At 37.8% G+C, this 15,242-nt stretch overlaps 1 protein-coding gene across 1 annotated transcript; it reads right to left on the minus strand.

Annotated features, from left to right (window-relative positions):
• Positions 1 to 684: 684 nt before the first annotated feature.
• Positions 685 to 13,841, minus strand: BTNL2 (butyrophilin like 2). The gene is made up of 8 exons (XM_043591083.1): positions 13,761 to 13,841; positions 11,488 to 11,835; positions 9,572 to 9,853; positions 8,146 to 8,166; positions 4,434 to 4,781; positions 3,140 to 3,421; positions 2,355 to 2,450; positions 685 to 1,176 (listed from the first exon to the last, which is right to left on the minus strand). Exons 1-8 carry the CDS (start codon positions 13,837 to 13,839, stop codon positions 1,169 to 1,171), a joined length of 1,464 nt encoding a protein of 487 aa, XP_043447018.1. The 5' UTR covers positions 13,840 to 13,841; the 3' UTR covers positions 685 to 1,168.
• Positions 13,842 to 15,242: the final 1,401 nt, after the last annotated feature.

Genomic DNA, 15,242 nt, shown 5'->3' on the forward strand with positions numbered 1-15,242 from the left:
CACATGTAGCTTCTCTTCTTTAATTCATTATGACTTTAAAAAAAATTTTGCTATGTGTTGCATTTATCGCTTATGTATATTTATCTTGGAATTATAAATTTTAATTGTGCACTTTTTTTACTCTAAAAATAAAACTGATATCTTCATATACATGGCACAATGAATTTTTCTCTTTTTTTCCTTTTATTGTTAAATAATTGACATATATCACTATATAAGAGTAAGGTCCACGGCATGATGATTCATTTTGTATATATTGTGGAAATGTTTACCACACTAGGTTTAGTTAACATCTATCATCTCATATAGATACAATGAAAAGAAATTAATTTTTTTCTTGGACTAGAATTTCTTTTACTTAAATCTTTTTTTATTTGAGGAGAGTTGACACACAATGTTACATTAATTTCAGGTTTACAACATAGTGATTCAACAAGTCTGTATATTATGCTATGCTCACCATATGTCACCATACAATACTACTGTAATATTATTGACTGTATTTCCTATGGTGTACCTTTAATTTTTGTACTTATTCATTCCATAGCTGGAAGCCTATGTCTCCCACTCCCCTTCACCCATTTTGCTCATACCCCTACCCCTTCTCTATGGTAACCATCAGTTTGTTCTCTGTATTCATAGATATGATTCTGCTTTTTGTTTATTTATTCATTTGTTTTGCTTTTGGATTCCACACATAAATTAAATCATATGGCATTTGTCTTGAACTAGAATTTCTGAAAAATTTTTTCACTTCAAGTTCTCTATTAACTTTTTGAAAAAGTCTGGAACAGGAATTCCACATTTCATATGATATTCAAGATTATATCTCAGTTATCATATTTTTCTCTTTCCATTTAGCTGTATTTTCTCTTACTCTTTTCAACAGTATTTTTCATTTACTTAGCCCCACTTGGAAAATTGTCACCTTCGTAAAGAAACATATCAAATAATAATTCCTTGCATTTCCTCCTATAGGCCTAATTGCATTTCCCGTTGGATTTTCTAAGAATCTTTGGTCATCACATATCAGGTTGTGATGAGTGGCAGGATATCAGACAGCTTGGGAGAGGATAGTTCTCTGAAGGATCAGTCTCCAGATCAGATTTGAAGCCAGACTGACATTAAAGCATCTTGATTTGGTAGCTTGACGATGGTGTGAAACCTTTCAAGCAGCTGGTAAAAGGAGAAGAGCTGGGACTTAGAATATAATCCTTGTTTCCAGAATCCAAGGTTGTTATTTCCCTTGGAGATGTTGCAAAATTTCATGGGTGCAGGAAAGATGTCAGGAGAACCCACATTAAAGGATCAAAGAATGAAAATGAAGGAGTGTAGTTTCAGAGAAGAAAACTTGAGGAAAAGTGTAGATAGAGCACTTGTTGGTCACATTATAAAAGGAAAGGTATCCAGAGGCTCTTCAAGGGAGATTCTGACCCATCCTGGAGCCATGGAGAGGATGCTTGGAAGAAAGGTAAGGGCCCCGTACTGGTTTCTATAGTGACTCATTGCCTGAACACATTCTTAGGTAACACAGGGATGACTCCCTTGCTACATTATCCTTGGCAACACCTGAGACCCATACTGTCTTGTCCCCAACCTCCACCTCACAGTACCACTTCCCTCACATGAGCCCCTCCTGGCTTGGCACATTGAGCAAGTTGTCAAATCTCCATAGGATGTATGGCTGCATGAGTGTTCAGGGGTCATATGCTTGTTCTCCTCAGAAAGTATCATTCTGGGTGAGCTCTATTTGGATCCAATGTCATGTTCATTATAGAGAAAGAAAATCCATTATGATAATAATCAATGTGGAGTATTTTAAAATATAAATTTCATTACATTAACATCCAAACAGGCAAACCAAAGTTACAGTGACATAAGAAATTTGAAGTGAAGAAACTTTATAGGGCACAAAAAACAATCTCTATGTCAACACATAAGGGCCCTTTATCCACAGAACAAGAACCACCAATAAGTGAGTCACCATATTTTTAAAGATCTTAGTGAAATGTTCATGCCAACAGAACCTCAGTCAAGTCTCAGCTATCAGTCTTGAAAGCATAGATGACTATGCTACTTTTTTCATCCTCTCCTTAACTAGATCACTTGGGAATGTTCATAGTGGGATCCAATTATTGTCTTTTAATTCTTTTGCTACTTGTAAACTCTGATATCAGTCAATACCAATCCTCCATTACATGAATGTAAAACCATGGACCTTATGTTTCATTAATTACTGAATGTTCACTGAAAGCCTCCCCTATGCGGTTGCTGAAAAGAGAGGCTAGGGAAAGTGCACAGCAAGGTTCCCATTACAAAGTATGCTCCATACCATTTCTATTTACCTGACTTACCTTTTTTATAGCTCTTCCTCATGACCAGGCCTACAGCTGCAGCAAGAAGCAATCCACAAATAAGCACTGTCTTCCATGAAAAAGTCATCATGGACTCTAAAATGGAAAACCCATAAGCTCATTAAGTCATGAACCTGGGAAAATTCAAAGATTGTTCTTTTTATCTGAACAACTCCTGGGCTAGAAAGGAGGATGAGAAGTGGGTCTCTCAAGGAGATAGCTGGTCAATTCCTCCCTGCTCTGCAGAAGCTGAGGAGAGACCCAAAGTTTATGCTAGCTTTATTGTTTGCTCCTGTCAGAAATACACACACACACACACACACACACACGCACGCACACATTTCTTTCCCTTCTCTTTTCCAATTATATCACCATCGCTGGAGTAATGAGGGTAACAAAAGGATAAAATTATTTAATCCACAGGCATGAAGATGATGTTAAGGAAAACTAGTTTCTAATTCTGAAGACAATCCACAATAAAGAAAAAAGAACACCAAGAGTGATATTGTTTTTACATCAGAAGAAAAGACTTTGTCCTTAGAGTAACAGTAGAGTCAATTCTTAAAAGTTAGTGTATACACAACAATATAACCTTAGGACTTTAGTCAAGGGATATCGATAGGATCTCCAGGTGTCCTGAAGACCAGTTTTGCAAGAGATAGTGGAGATTTTATCAGAGAGAATAAAATAAAAATTAAAATATGGTAGAGCAATAAAATAAGTAAGTCTGCATTTGTCTTCATATTTATTTTCCACAGTTGAGAGGAACACATGGAGTCACCAACCTGAGAGAGAAAAAGTTGCCATTTTCTCCTCACCAAGAAGGGGGTTGCTAATGGAGCAGGTTACATTCACAATAAAGCTGTTTGTGACCAATAGAGATGTCTTCACATGGAAAAGCCCATGACTTCCTTGAGTCAGAACCTCTGAAAATGATGGTATTATCTTTGCTTCCATGTCCTTCCACTGCACATGGGGCTTTGGGAACCACCCTTCTGAACTGCACATCAACTCTATTTCTCCATCCTTCTGTCCTATTATGGTAATCAGCGGGGAAGAACCTAGACCTGGGGAATAAAGATCAAGGAACAAAACCTCAAGTATCTGCCAAGTGGTTATATGGCCAGTAACTTCACTGAGAGGAAAGAGCTTGGCAAGTCAAAGGTTTGGGAAGAGAACAAAGCTTATAGTGGAATTATATTCCACTGAGAGATGACATTGGCTGGAGTGGTTTATTGTTTTGTTTTTTATTTTTTGTCTTCCTAAATTCAATCCTCAGGGAGAGTCAGAGGAACAATAAATTTTAAATCCAATCTTTTCTGTATCTGTGAACAAAATAAGTTTGACCATGACACAAATCTCATGGACAGGATAAAAGAAAATGATTAAGAGAATATTCTTAAAGATCAAGATTTTAGAAATATGTGTGTCCAGTGGCAGAAAATGATGGAGTCCATTTAACTTCTCAACGTGTGCCCCTATGGATATGTCATGAATATGTTTATGAACGGGGACACAAAATCTATGAGGGAAACAAATCACTTATCTAAGATGTTGACCTGTGTCTTCAATGGCATTTGCTAACCTTGAAAAATCAATTCTAACTCACAATATAAGCAGTGGGAAATTATCATTCAGGGAGTGATTTTGTCTTTCCTCTTCCATCCTGCCAATTCTGTTGATACTTATTATTTTAACTGATATGTGGATCTAGTTTAATCTTCGCATAGTTATACTTCCTAGTAACTACACATTTTCCAGAATTTTAATAACACTCTGTGAAATAATTAGTTTTGTGTAAAGTTATGGAGTAAAATTCTCCAATTTTAGTAAACATGTGGTCATTTTATGGAGATCCTGGTATGTGCACAGATTTTATACCCAGAGAATTAAATCTGGTTCATTTGAGTTTGTGAACTTATAAGTATGTACTACAGTTCCTGTGCATCAGAGTGTTCAATATAAATTTGACAAATGAATGGTCATTCAGAAAATTTCAGGTACCAGGGAAATTTCCAGGAACTAGCATGTTAAAGCAGTAGGAACAGAGGTTGAAACCAAAACATCTGGAATCCTTACCTACTATCTTCAGATCCAAACTGGCCTCCTGGTAGACACCATCTTTTTCAAAACGGCACCGGTACTGCCCATTATCTGACGTTGTGGCGTTGTGTATCTGCAGGGTCAGTCTCCCCTCATTGATGGCATCACTCACCAAGGCTGTCCTCCCTCTATATTCTGTCATCTGCTCTTCAGTCACATGTTCCCCATCCGCATACACATAAACAGCAGGATAATGGTGTGATTGGAGCCACCTCACCTCCATGCTTTGTGCATTAGTCTTGGGGGACAGACAACAGGTTAGTTGTATGTCTTCTCCCACTCTGACAAGGATGGGCTGGGAAGGTCCAATCACTTTTAAGGAAGCTATGAAATACAGCAGACAAAACACAATGAAAGAAACAAAATGAAACAAATAGTGCCATCAGTAAGAACATCTCCAGTGGTGTTTAGAACCCATGGGCATCCCAGGGAAGCTGTGAGGCACAAGGTCATCCTTTAGAGAGGGGGAAGTTTGGTGGAATCAGGATAGAGGCTGTCCCTGTCCAAGGTAGAACCATCCCATGATGTGTGTCAGTCTGAAAAAAAAAAAAAAGAACTACTAATGGAACCCACACCTGCCCTTACTTATAATTTTATTCAGATTACACCCCAATAAAATAATTTTGCAATTACTACTTCTAGAATAAAATTAGTATTTTATCACTTCACATCTATATGACCTCTTTAAACTACTCAATCTGTGTATGCCTCAGTTTCTTAAACTGTAAAATAAGTATATCACTATCAAAATAATAAGATTGTTCTGGAGTTATACACAAAAATCTATATAAACCTCTTGGATGATCAAACAATGTGAGTGGAGGCATGCAGACCATGAGACTCAAGGGCACCGTAACCATTCTTTCTGTCTTGATAATGAGAGGGGATAAGAATGAGTGTCAGGTGGATTTTTAGTAATGAAATATCAAGAAACCTTCCCCTGGTTTGATTTTTATAACACCTTATAAGGTGTTATATTTTAGTTCCCTGAGGTCCCACATATGTGGAATTCTAAACACACATCAAGTTCAATGTCATCAGATTATTTTGCGAAGCATTATAAGATCAAGAATTGGGGAGGTTGTTAAAATACAAAACATAAAACAACAACAAATACACAAAAGAGTCCTAATCCTCCCATTGTGAAAATGGGAGATATTCTCTGGTGGCTTTCCCGGACCCAAGCTATGTTACACTTTCAGTTCATCAGGCTCTGACCATGCCAGTTTTGCTTTGTTCTAAATTGAGAGTCAACCTTTTCTATCAAGTGGTAAAAATGTTTTCACATAGGTTGTGATCATTTATAATAGAAATACAGGCATAAATTCGTGTATTGTCTGGATGGGAGTCAATGGCAAAAATGTCCTCATTATGTAATTAGCCAAAATCTGCCAGGTACTTCTTTAGAAAGGAAACTTTCTGTCAACACAATCCTAATTTTCAGATTATTCCTTTCTATTCTAGCTAAAATTTGACTCCCAATTATTTCCAGCATTTTGTTTGCTTTATCCTTCAATTTTACCTAAAATAATATTATCTCCATTGCATATATATCTTTTAAAATCTTAAGGGAGAAGTAGGAGTCAGAAAAAATGAACTAGGGGTTAGTCTGCTGCTCTTTCTCTATCCATGTATTTTACAGTAAATTGCTTAATAAAACAGACGATTTCCTTATCTCTATTACCCATATGAGTAGGTGTATCATACATATATGAAACTCCTGTTTTTCCAATATCCAAGTAAAAAATAAAGTTTAAAGTGCAGGGAAAAAAATCATGTAGTGCAATCGGTTAATAATTGATATTCTACTAGAATACAAGTTCCTTGTGAGAAGCTCTGCATAATTCCCTTTCTCTATATAGTTTTGTCCATACCCTTCCACACAATTTGTGATGACATATGTTGTTTTGTTTTATGTGGTGGTATTGTATGTATGTTACTGAAATGCCCTCTGAATATTCACTGAAAATTAAATATTCTCTGGAGAGTGCAGTTTACTGCATAATACACCAATTCCTTAAAACCTGATAATCCCATCATATGTCATGTAATCCTCTTTCAATCAGCATATTCAATTAAGTGAAATATATATATATATATATATATATAATATAATATTAAGTTAATTATATCATATCATATCCAGACTCTTAGGGCCTGACACTACATTAGAGATTAAATTCAACACGTTCATTCTGAAGGTGAGGAAAATAGAGACCAATGATCACCAACCCTCAAAGCTCCTGGAGGTGCAGCCCTGTAATCCCCACCTGACAGGAAGCCAGGGGAGCTCCATATTTTCTTCAAGTTTTACTGTGGTCCCAGAAGGTCAGCACAACTAGGAACAGCACAACATCAGATTGCATTTTGTGTGCTGGGTCTGCAATGGACATGTCAAATAGATTCAGATAACTTGGAGGAGTGACTCTTTACCTAAAGTCTTCCTGGGGGACAGAGAGAGACATATGCCAACCTGCCCCAAACACTGGCTTGACTTTCTGATCTGTAACTAACAAGTTTTGTTGGTTAAGGTTTCTGACTGCTCATAAGCAGATACCACCCAGGCAGAAAGGGATCTAACTTAGAAGGTAAGACTCACAGGGGTGAAGTTCTCCTCAGATTGTGGCATTACCTTTGACCTTCCCAAGGCCCTTCCCTTTATCTTTATGGCTCAATAGGGTCGAAAGTGTCACACTAGACTCTGGCAGAGATTGAGGTGTGTTTGCCACCATGATTTTCCTCAAAAATTCCTACATAGACTGAAAAGTATGCTTAAGCTCATCTAATGTGCACATAGGCACACACACACACACACACACACATACATACATTCCTGTAACTGGTGATTTGAGAGAGAGCAGATATTGATGGAGAAAATAAGTGATACAAGGTCATATGCATCTGGGCAGGGAGCAGGCTGGTTATCATGGTTTGGGAGAAGACATCACAGAAAGGAGGAAGATGGTAAGGAAGTAAAGGAAAAACTGAAAGAGACTCAAATATCAGTTGGTTACTTTTTAAACCATTTATCTTTATCTTAGGTACAGTAAAATAATAATACTGCAGTCCAACTACTAAGTAAAAAAAAGAAACAGAAAAACAGGAAATGATTGATTGACCCAGCACATTGTTCCAGCCTGATCTGGGAAAGTAATGGCTCCCATCCAATAGTGATGAGGCTCCCATCCACTGGGGTGAGGAGAAGGTGCAGAAACCATAGCAGGCCAGAGGGTTAAGGTGATGGGTAGTGACTTCCAGTTACCATGACACTGCCCCTTCACACTAAAATATTTTAAAAGGACCTCCAGAGCCCCACCGCCTGTCCTATACCATTCCTTAGACACAAAGGAATGGTGTCTAAGGACACCACCCTTTCCTCCAGTCAAATAGAGCAGAGATTATGTCTGTGCCCCTTACGGGTGTCTATCTGAAGCTCACTGGGGTCCCTGTGAACACTTAAAGTCAAAGGTTACACTGTGCAATGGTGCCTGAAGGAGGCTGTGGAGGCCTGCATTTGGCTAGTCACCTTTGGTAGTAACTGAACTTGATACTTGGTAAAGTCTTGCCTCAGTTTCTCATCTGGATCACGAGCTGTCATGGTAGCTCCTGCTGGCTTTGTCCAGGGATTACCACTTTCCTTTTGGGAGGCAAAGTCTTTTCTACATTTGTGCATCCAATGTCTACTTACCTAGCTCATTCTGGAGTTTCTCTGTAAAAAGAATGAAAATAATATATTAAAGAATTTGATCTAAGGAAAGGAGAGAAACTATTAAAAGAAAAGAAAATAAAAGGAAAAGAAAACAAAAAAGTTCTACTTTGAATTGAAAAGCTGAATTTATAAAAAAGAAATTAAATGCAGAAAAATATTCTTTCCCATAGATCATTTTGTGACCCAGCTGTGTTTCCTTTTTTTTGCACACACACAAAAAATTGTTTGTTTTTCCTGATATTTAACATATTGAAATTTAATATCTTATAAAAATAATACATATTCTTCTTATAAGTGCATGGAAAGTATAAAAATATATGGGCATACACAATTATTACCTCAAATTCCAAACTGACAGATTAAACATATATATAAAGCATTTATATATATAAAGCATGTAATATATATATTCAGCTCCTTTTAACATTCACATGTGGGGGCCCCTGGGTGGCTCAGTCGGTTAAGGGGCTGACTTCAGCTCAGGTTATGATCTCACAGTTTGTGGGTTCGAGGCCTACGTCAGGCTCTGTGCTGACAGCTCAGAGCCTGGAGCCTGCTTTGGATTCTGTGTCTCCCTCTCTCTGCCCCTCCCCTGCTCACACTCTGTCTCTCATTCTCAAAAAAAAATAAACATTTTAAAAAAGACAAAAAAAATTCACATGTAATGTTTACTTTAAATTCTTTCACATATCCATTTATATGAGTAAGAATAACTATATCTTAATATCTAAATATAAGAAAGTGTCCCAAAGTCTTAGTGCTGTTTTAAGTTATTTAAAAGCCATTATTCTTCACATGATTGTGAATGTTTATAGATAGATAGATACGTAAGTAGGTAGATAGGTATAATCTTCATTAATAGTCCATCATGAGGATTTTTCAACCATTAAAATCATTTGAAAATATCATTTTGCATCAATACTATAATTTATAATAACATAAGACACAACACTCCACTGTTGTATTGTGCCTTTTTTGCTGTTTTTGTTGCTATTTATAAATAAGGTTATAGATAAGATGCTATTATGTAAATAGTTGTCTCCATCTCTGATAATCATCACATGATAGGTTTCCAGAAGTAATTGGCACAATGTGGCATAGGAAAACATTTTAATTGAAAGAATATAGTTTTATTTTCTTTGTCACGTGATGCATACTTGTGAGTAAAGAAAATTAATTCAAAAAGAAAAGGTAGAACTTGAAAATAACTGGAATATCATTCACAATAGCTATTCAATCAAAATATTCAATCAAAATTCCAACCATTAATAGTTTATACCTTTTAATACATATTATTAAATTTTAGATATTTTCCTTGATAAAAAGAATATTCAGTGCTAAGGAACAGTCCCTTGAACCTTTCTTGTTAATCTGAGCACATTAGTACTAGAGGCAGAGCTCTGACCTGGAATGGAGATGACTGAGCTCTTCTCCTCATTGAGGATAGGGTTGTGGATGAAGCAGGACACGGTCTCCAAAGAGGCATTCCTCACCACAAGAGTGGCTTCCACATAGAACAGGCCGTTCTCATCTTGGATGGAATGCTCGGAGACAGACAGCAACTTCTTTCCTGTGGCATCTTCCCAATAGACCTGGGGCTCTGGGAACCAGCCTTTTGCAGTGCACACAAGCTGGACTCCACTTTCTATAGGTCCCTCCATGTGGATGTAAGGGGAAGATCCCACACCTGTGGAAGGAAGACACAGCCCTGAGGCCTGGAACCCAGGGAGGCACAAATCATAGAAACTGAGATCCCAGTGACATGGCTTATAGGGAGGGGGCAAGAGTTCATAGGTCTGGGGAGCAAGAAGTAGTCCAAAATCTTCTTCGCATTCAAACTGGAGTTCATATTCACTTTGTTCTCCAGTCTGGATGTATAAACTTTAGCATACGTATTTTTCTTCAGATCCAAACAGAGGAGAATAGAGAAAGGGACATAATGACATTTTGCTTATGTCACTAGTACTGCCAGGAAAGATGTGTTATAATTTATTCATTGAGCTTCCCAATGCCACAAACTCTGTCCGACATTTTAGATGATACCTTGACTCTGATTAATTAGAATGTTTAATAAGTATAAAGCCAGAAATCATCTACATGGGGACTATTCTTGCTCCTTGGGGAGCAAGTAGATAACCTGCACATGTAGAATGGGATGCCCCATGAGGAGCTCTTGTTTCTAAATCTTCCTTCCAGTAAATGGGAAAATGTTTTTGAGAAATCCCAGTTATATGTAATCATGAAATTCTTTCTTTATCCAACATCACTCTCAAACGCAAACAAAGGGGTCCCCATAGATGATAATTCTGACTCTATCACTTGCTGGGGGAAAGAGACTCACTCCCTTCACCTAAAGCCCTAGGAAATGTGTGGCTTATTTTCAAAGGTTCCTGATAGTGAACAGCTGCCTCCCTCTCTTCACATCTCAGAAATAATATGCTCTTTCATCCATCTTCAATCACCTAGAACATAAAAATAATGATCGTAGTTGTAGGTATTAAGAAAAAACAGTGTTAGGGAACATTTTTAGCGTGAGTCAGAGATGGTAACATCTCCAGAGAACTATTTCCCTGAGAAGATAAGTGGATTTGCCTGATTTTCTCATTAGCATATGAAGGAGTTATTCCTGTCAGGGAACCATATGATTATTTACTTTTCAGATGCGTGGTTTTTTCCCTAGCACAAATCGTTTGGTCAATCATCCCCTTTTTCTCAACTGTTTCTCACTTTGCTAATACAAGAGCATCACAGTGGATATGTCCAAATGCGTCTGGAAGTCCTCAATTCATTGAACACTAATATTTGGTAGTCTCCATAAAAGCACAAAGTTCTTAACCACTTTGTTCTCAGCACTAGTTTTCTAACTGGGGGGCATTCCACAATGAAACACAATTTTCACATTTAATTTACTGCATATTGGAGGTCAGGTAGAGAACAACCCATTCCATTGAGATATGACTGCTGGGCAATCAGCTAGACTCACTCACTCAGTGATTGACTTACCCTAACACATTGGCCTGATATACCACAAATCTGTGGCTCAGAAAAAACTGTTAATGACCGGATGTCACAGATTGCCATTCCATTGTCAAGAATAGTCAAAACTGTGTAAGTTAAATTTGAGAAGACTGTTTTAGGTGAGCTTGCTTTGAAGACTTCAGAACTATCTGCCTTCGAATGAAGGCATTCCTCTTCAAATGAAGAGGGCTGGGCATTAGGAATTGCCTTGATGATTAGAAGGTAATTCTTCAACTGTCAATAAGCTTACCACAAGTTAATAAAGCTCTCCTTCCAAGACTCTGTCTTTTCCAAGATATTCACCTGCTACTTCAAGCAACAAGCTTGTTTCTTCATAATAGTTCTTCTCTTGGAAGCAGCACCAGTATTGCCCATTATCAGATGGTCGAATGTTGTTTATCTTCAGAGTCACACTTCCCTCAGGAACATCATCCTTTATCCACTCTACCCTTTCTCTGTACTCCTCCATTTGCATCTCAGTCACATCAGGTCCATCCCACTGTGCAAACACAACTGCGTTGGGATCTGAGCGGTACCATGTCATCTTTGTGGGCATCATGGCCCTCTTGGGAAGGATTTGACAGGTGAGTAGAGCATCTTCCCCAATCCTAGCCAGTATAGGATGTGCAGGACCAATCACTCTCCAGCTATCTACAAAACAGAGTGAAAAAGAGGAACTGGGAAATGTCAGTTGGAAGATTAATATGCTTGCTTTGGGATGTCCAACCTATCAAAATGGAGGCACCTGGAGAAGGAAGGGTTTTATTTTCAGTGTTTTAAAGAAATCTAGCATAATATTTGCACATTTTGCTGTTAAAAAGACAATTTTGTGTATTGAGGAGAACATGCAGTTGAAAAAAATTGAGTGTCAGTACTATATCTGTCACCAGCTGTGTGATTTTGGGGGCGAAGCCATTATATCCAGTGAGATTTGAGATTTGGAATCTCAAGTTCTTCTCCTTTAAGATACTAAAGCTACAATTTCTGGGTTGTTTTATTCTCAAATAAGTTAATGTATAAATTGATTTTTCACATTGGGAACATTGTCAGTGATTTATTTTATATTTTATAGTAATTTATTTTATAGTTAGTGATTTTACTCTATACTGTTAATGACTGCTTTCATAATCATTTTTCCTAAAATTTAGGTAATAAATTCATTCATTAGATTTTTCAGCTTTTCAGGATTTCTCTGGTCCTAGGTAAGGAACTGGGATTATTTTTTAACTTTAAACAATTTTTGGTCTGGAGTAGGCAAGATTCCAGTTACTGGAGCTATGTATGTACAATTCAGTTTTTTCAAGGACATTTTGTGGTGGAGTAAGGGCAGTGTTTTGTCTAGAGAGTCTGAGCCTTTTAATCAAATTTTGAGTCAAGTTTGACCTCTTTGTTGTTATCTACAAATTGAAGAGATATTTAATAATTCTATTTGTTATTAAGTTTAATAATCTCATAAGTCATGTTATTATATTCTTTCTTATCCTAAAATGCTCTGGGGCCATTTTCACTTTCTCTGCCACATCCAATCATCCTAAAAAGGAGCTTCAACTCTCTCACTTGCTGATCAATATCAAGTCAAAAATCACTATAGAACTGAATAGAGATGTGCTTGCGTTCTTCATTTATGGAATCCAAATATGAAGCTAGATCTGAACTCATTGCATCTAGCTGACGTCTTTTACAGGTTAAGAAATTGCATTACACAGAGGGCAGGGCATCCCCACGTCATATCACATAGTTTCTGGCAGCAATCAGTCTGGTGCCTGTGCCTTCTGGTGCCCTGTCTAATATGTTTTCCACTTCTGCATGCTACATTTTCCTTGGGCCTCTGACATTTCCCTCTGACACCTAATTTTCATAATCTTTTTTATTTTTTAATTTTTTTAAATATTTATTTTATTTTTGAGACAGGGAGAGACAGAGCATGAACAGGGGAGGGTCAGAGAGAGAGGGAGACACAGAATCCAAAGCAGGCTCCAGGCTCTGAGCGGTCAGCACAGAGCCCGATGCGGGGCTCGAACTCACGGACCGCGAGATCATGACCTGAGCTGAAGTCAGATGCTTAACCGACGGAGCCACCCAGGCGCCCCCATAATCTTTTTTAAAGATACAATTCAGCTACTGAGATTTCAAAATCCATTTCTTGGAAATCTCTTCTATTTCTTGTTTCCAAGTATTTTCATGCTGTTTAATTTATGCTAAGAAGCAGTCGATTGTCTTGTCTCCAAAGTGCTGTCTTGCATGGAAGTAGGAAGGTGGATGAATATCTTAATGCATCCCTGGTAGTATTTTATGTGAAGCCTCATTTAATCCTAAAGTCTGTCCTAGCCTATAAGACACAGATATACTGTTATTCTTATCATAGAGACAAGGAAACTAAGGGAGAAGGTACTCAAGTAACTTCCCAAAGATAGCACAGCTGGAAGTGGAGGACCCTTTCTGGAACATAGATGCTTTGGTTCCTGGATCCCCAGTCCTAATATTGTCCTAGCCCTTTTGACTTGGAACTCTGCATGTTGACTGTATCGCTGGGACATTTGGGCATACAGTAAAAGGAAGAAGGGCATTCATTGTACCTGGCTGCCTCATGGTGAACAGTACGAAGAAGAAAGAGGCAACCACACCAGACAGACTGTATCCTGGAAAATCCACCATTCTCCCTGGAGCAAACACAAGAGAAAAATATGAGTACACTGTCATGGAGCAAACTCACTCTGTGGTTTCCAATAATTACACAGTCACAACAAGGAATCAACATCAACCCCTCCACAATCAAACAAGGAAACGGACTTGACACCATTTCTCTGCAGTTACCATTCATTTCTGACCCCTTACGTCAGGTGGGGTACTTTAATCAATTTTTTTAGGCCTGAGGGAAGATTTCTGATTGAAATGAAAAGCCCTCCTGAGCTAAAGGGACAATAATATTTCCATGTTTTAAAAAATCTCCTAACGTCCATTTATTCTGAGCATGTAGAAATTTTTTTTTATTTTAATTTTAATTTTTTTAAATTTACATTCAAATTAGTTAGCTTATAGTGAAGCAATGATTTCAGGAGTAGATTCCTTAATGCCCCTTACCCATTTAGTCCATCCGCCCTCCCACCACCCCTCCAGCAACCCTCAGTTTCTTCTCCATACTTATGAGTCTTTTATGTTTTGTCCCCCTCCCTGTTTTTATATTATTTTTGTTTCCCTTCCCTTATGTTCACCTATTTTGTCTCTTAAAGTCCTCATATGAGTGAAGTTGTATGATTTTTGTCTTTCTCTGACTGACTAATTTCACTTAGCATAATACCCTCCAGTTCCATACACGTAGTTTCAAATGGCAAGATTTCATTCTTTTTGATTACCAAGTAATACTCCACTGTATATATATACCACAGCTTCTTTATCCATTCATCCATCGATGGACATTTGGGCTCCGCATCCTCACTCTGCAGCCAGGAAGCCATTGCTAGTGCCTTGGGAGAACCCAGGGGCAGGACATGCTTTGGAAAATGAAGGACAGAGTGGTGGAAATAGGGCTACAGAAGGAGACCGCCAAGGAAACCACCCTAAATGGCCTTTCAGTGTCATCTTGAAATACACAGGAATAAGTATAAGAAATAGCGCGACTGCAGAGGTTGGCGAACCCAACATGCCCATTATACCAGCATTATAAAAATACTTCCACCAACTAAAAAGCTTTACAATTACTAGGACAAAAATAGAAGGCTAGCTTTAGTTCTGAAAACTGAAAAATTCAGAGTGAAAGCAGCATAAGACTCATTCCATCTGATACATCAAATATCTTATTGCTTCACACCAAACTGGAAGAACCTGCTTAGGAGCAACAATAAACTAGTTATTGCTTCTCTTTCTCTTAATGCCAGTTAAGATTCTACAGGGCAGGGAAAGCAACATTCACTCAAATAGAGATTATAAACCAAGTGTTTCCGGAGATGATTTATACTTTATTATGACTGCTCGTTGTTTAAAATGATGCACACTTTCATCTAAAACATCTTTAGGGAGGGGGTGCCTGGCTGGCTCAGTCAGTAAAGTGTCAGACTCTG

Source organism: Prionailurus bengalensis, chromosome B2 (assembly GCF_016509475.1).
Source record: "Prionailurus bengalensis isolate Pbe53 chromosome B2, Fcat_Pben_1.1_paternal_pri, whole genome shotgun sequence".
Classification (NCBI taxonomy): Eukaryota; Metazoa; Chordata; class Mammalia; order Carnivora; family Felidae; genus Prionailurus; species Prionailurus bengalensis.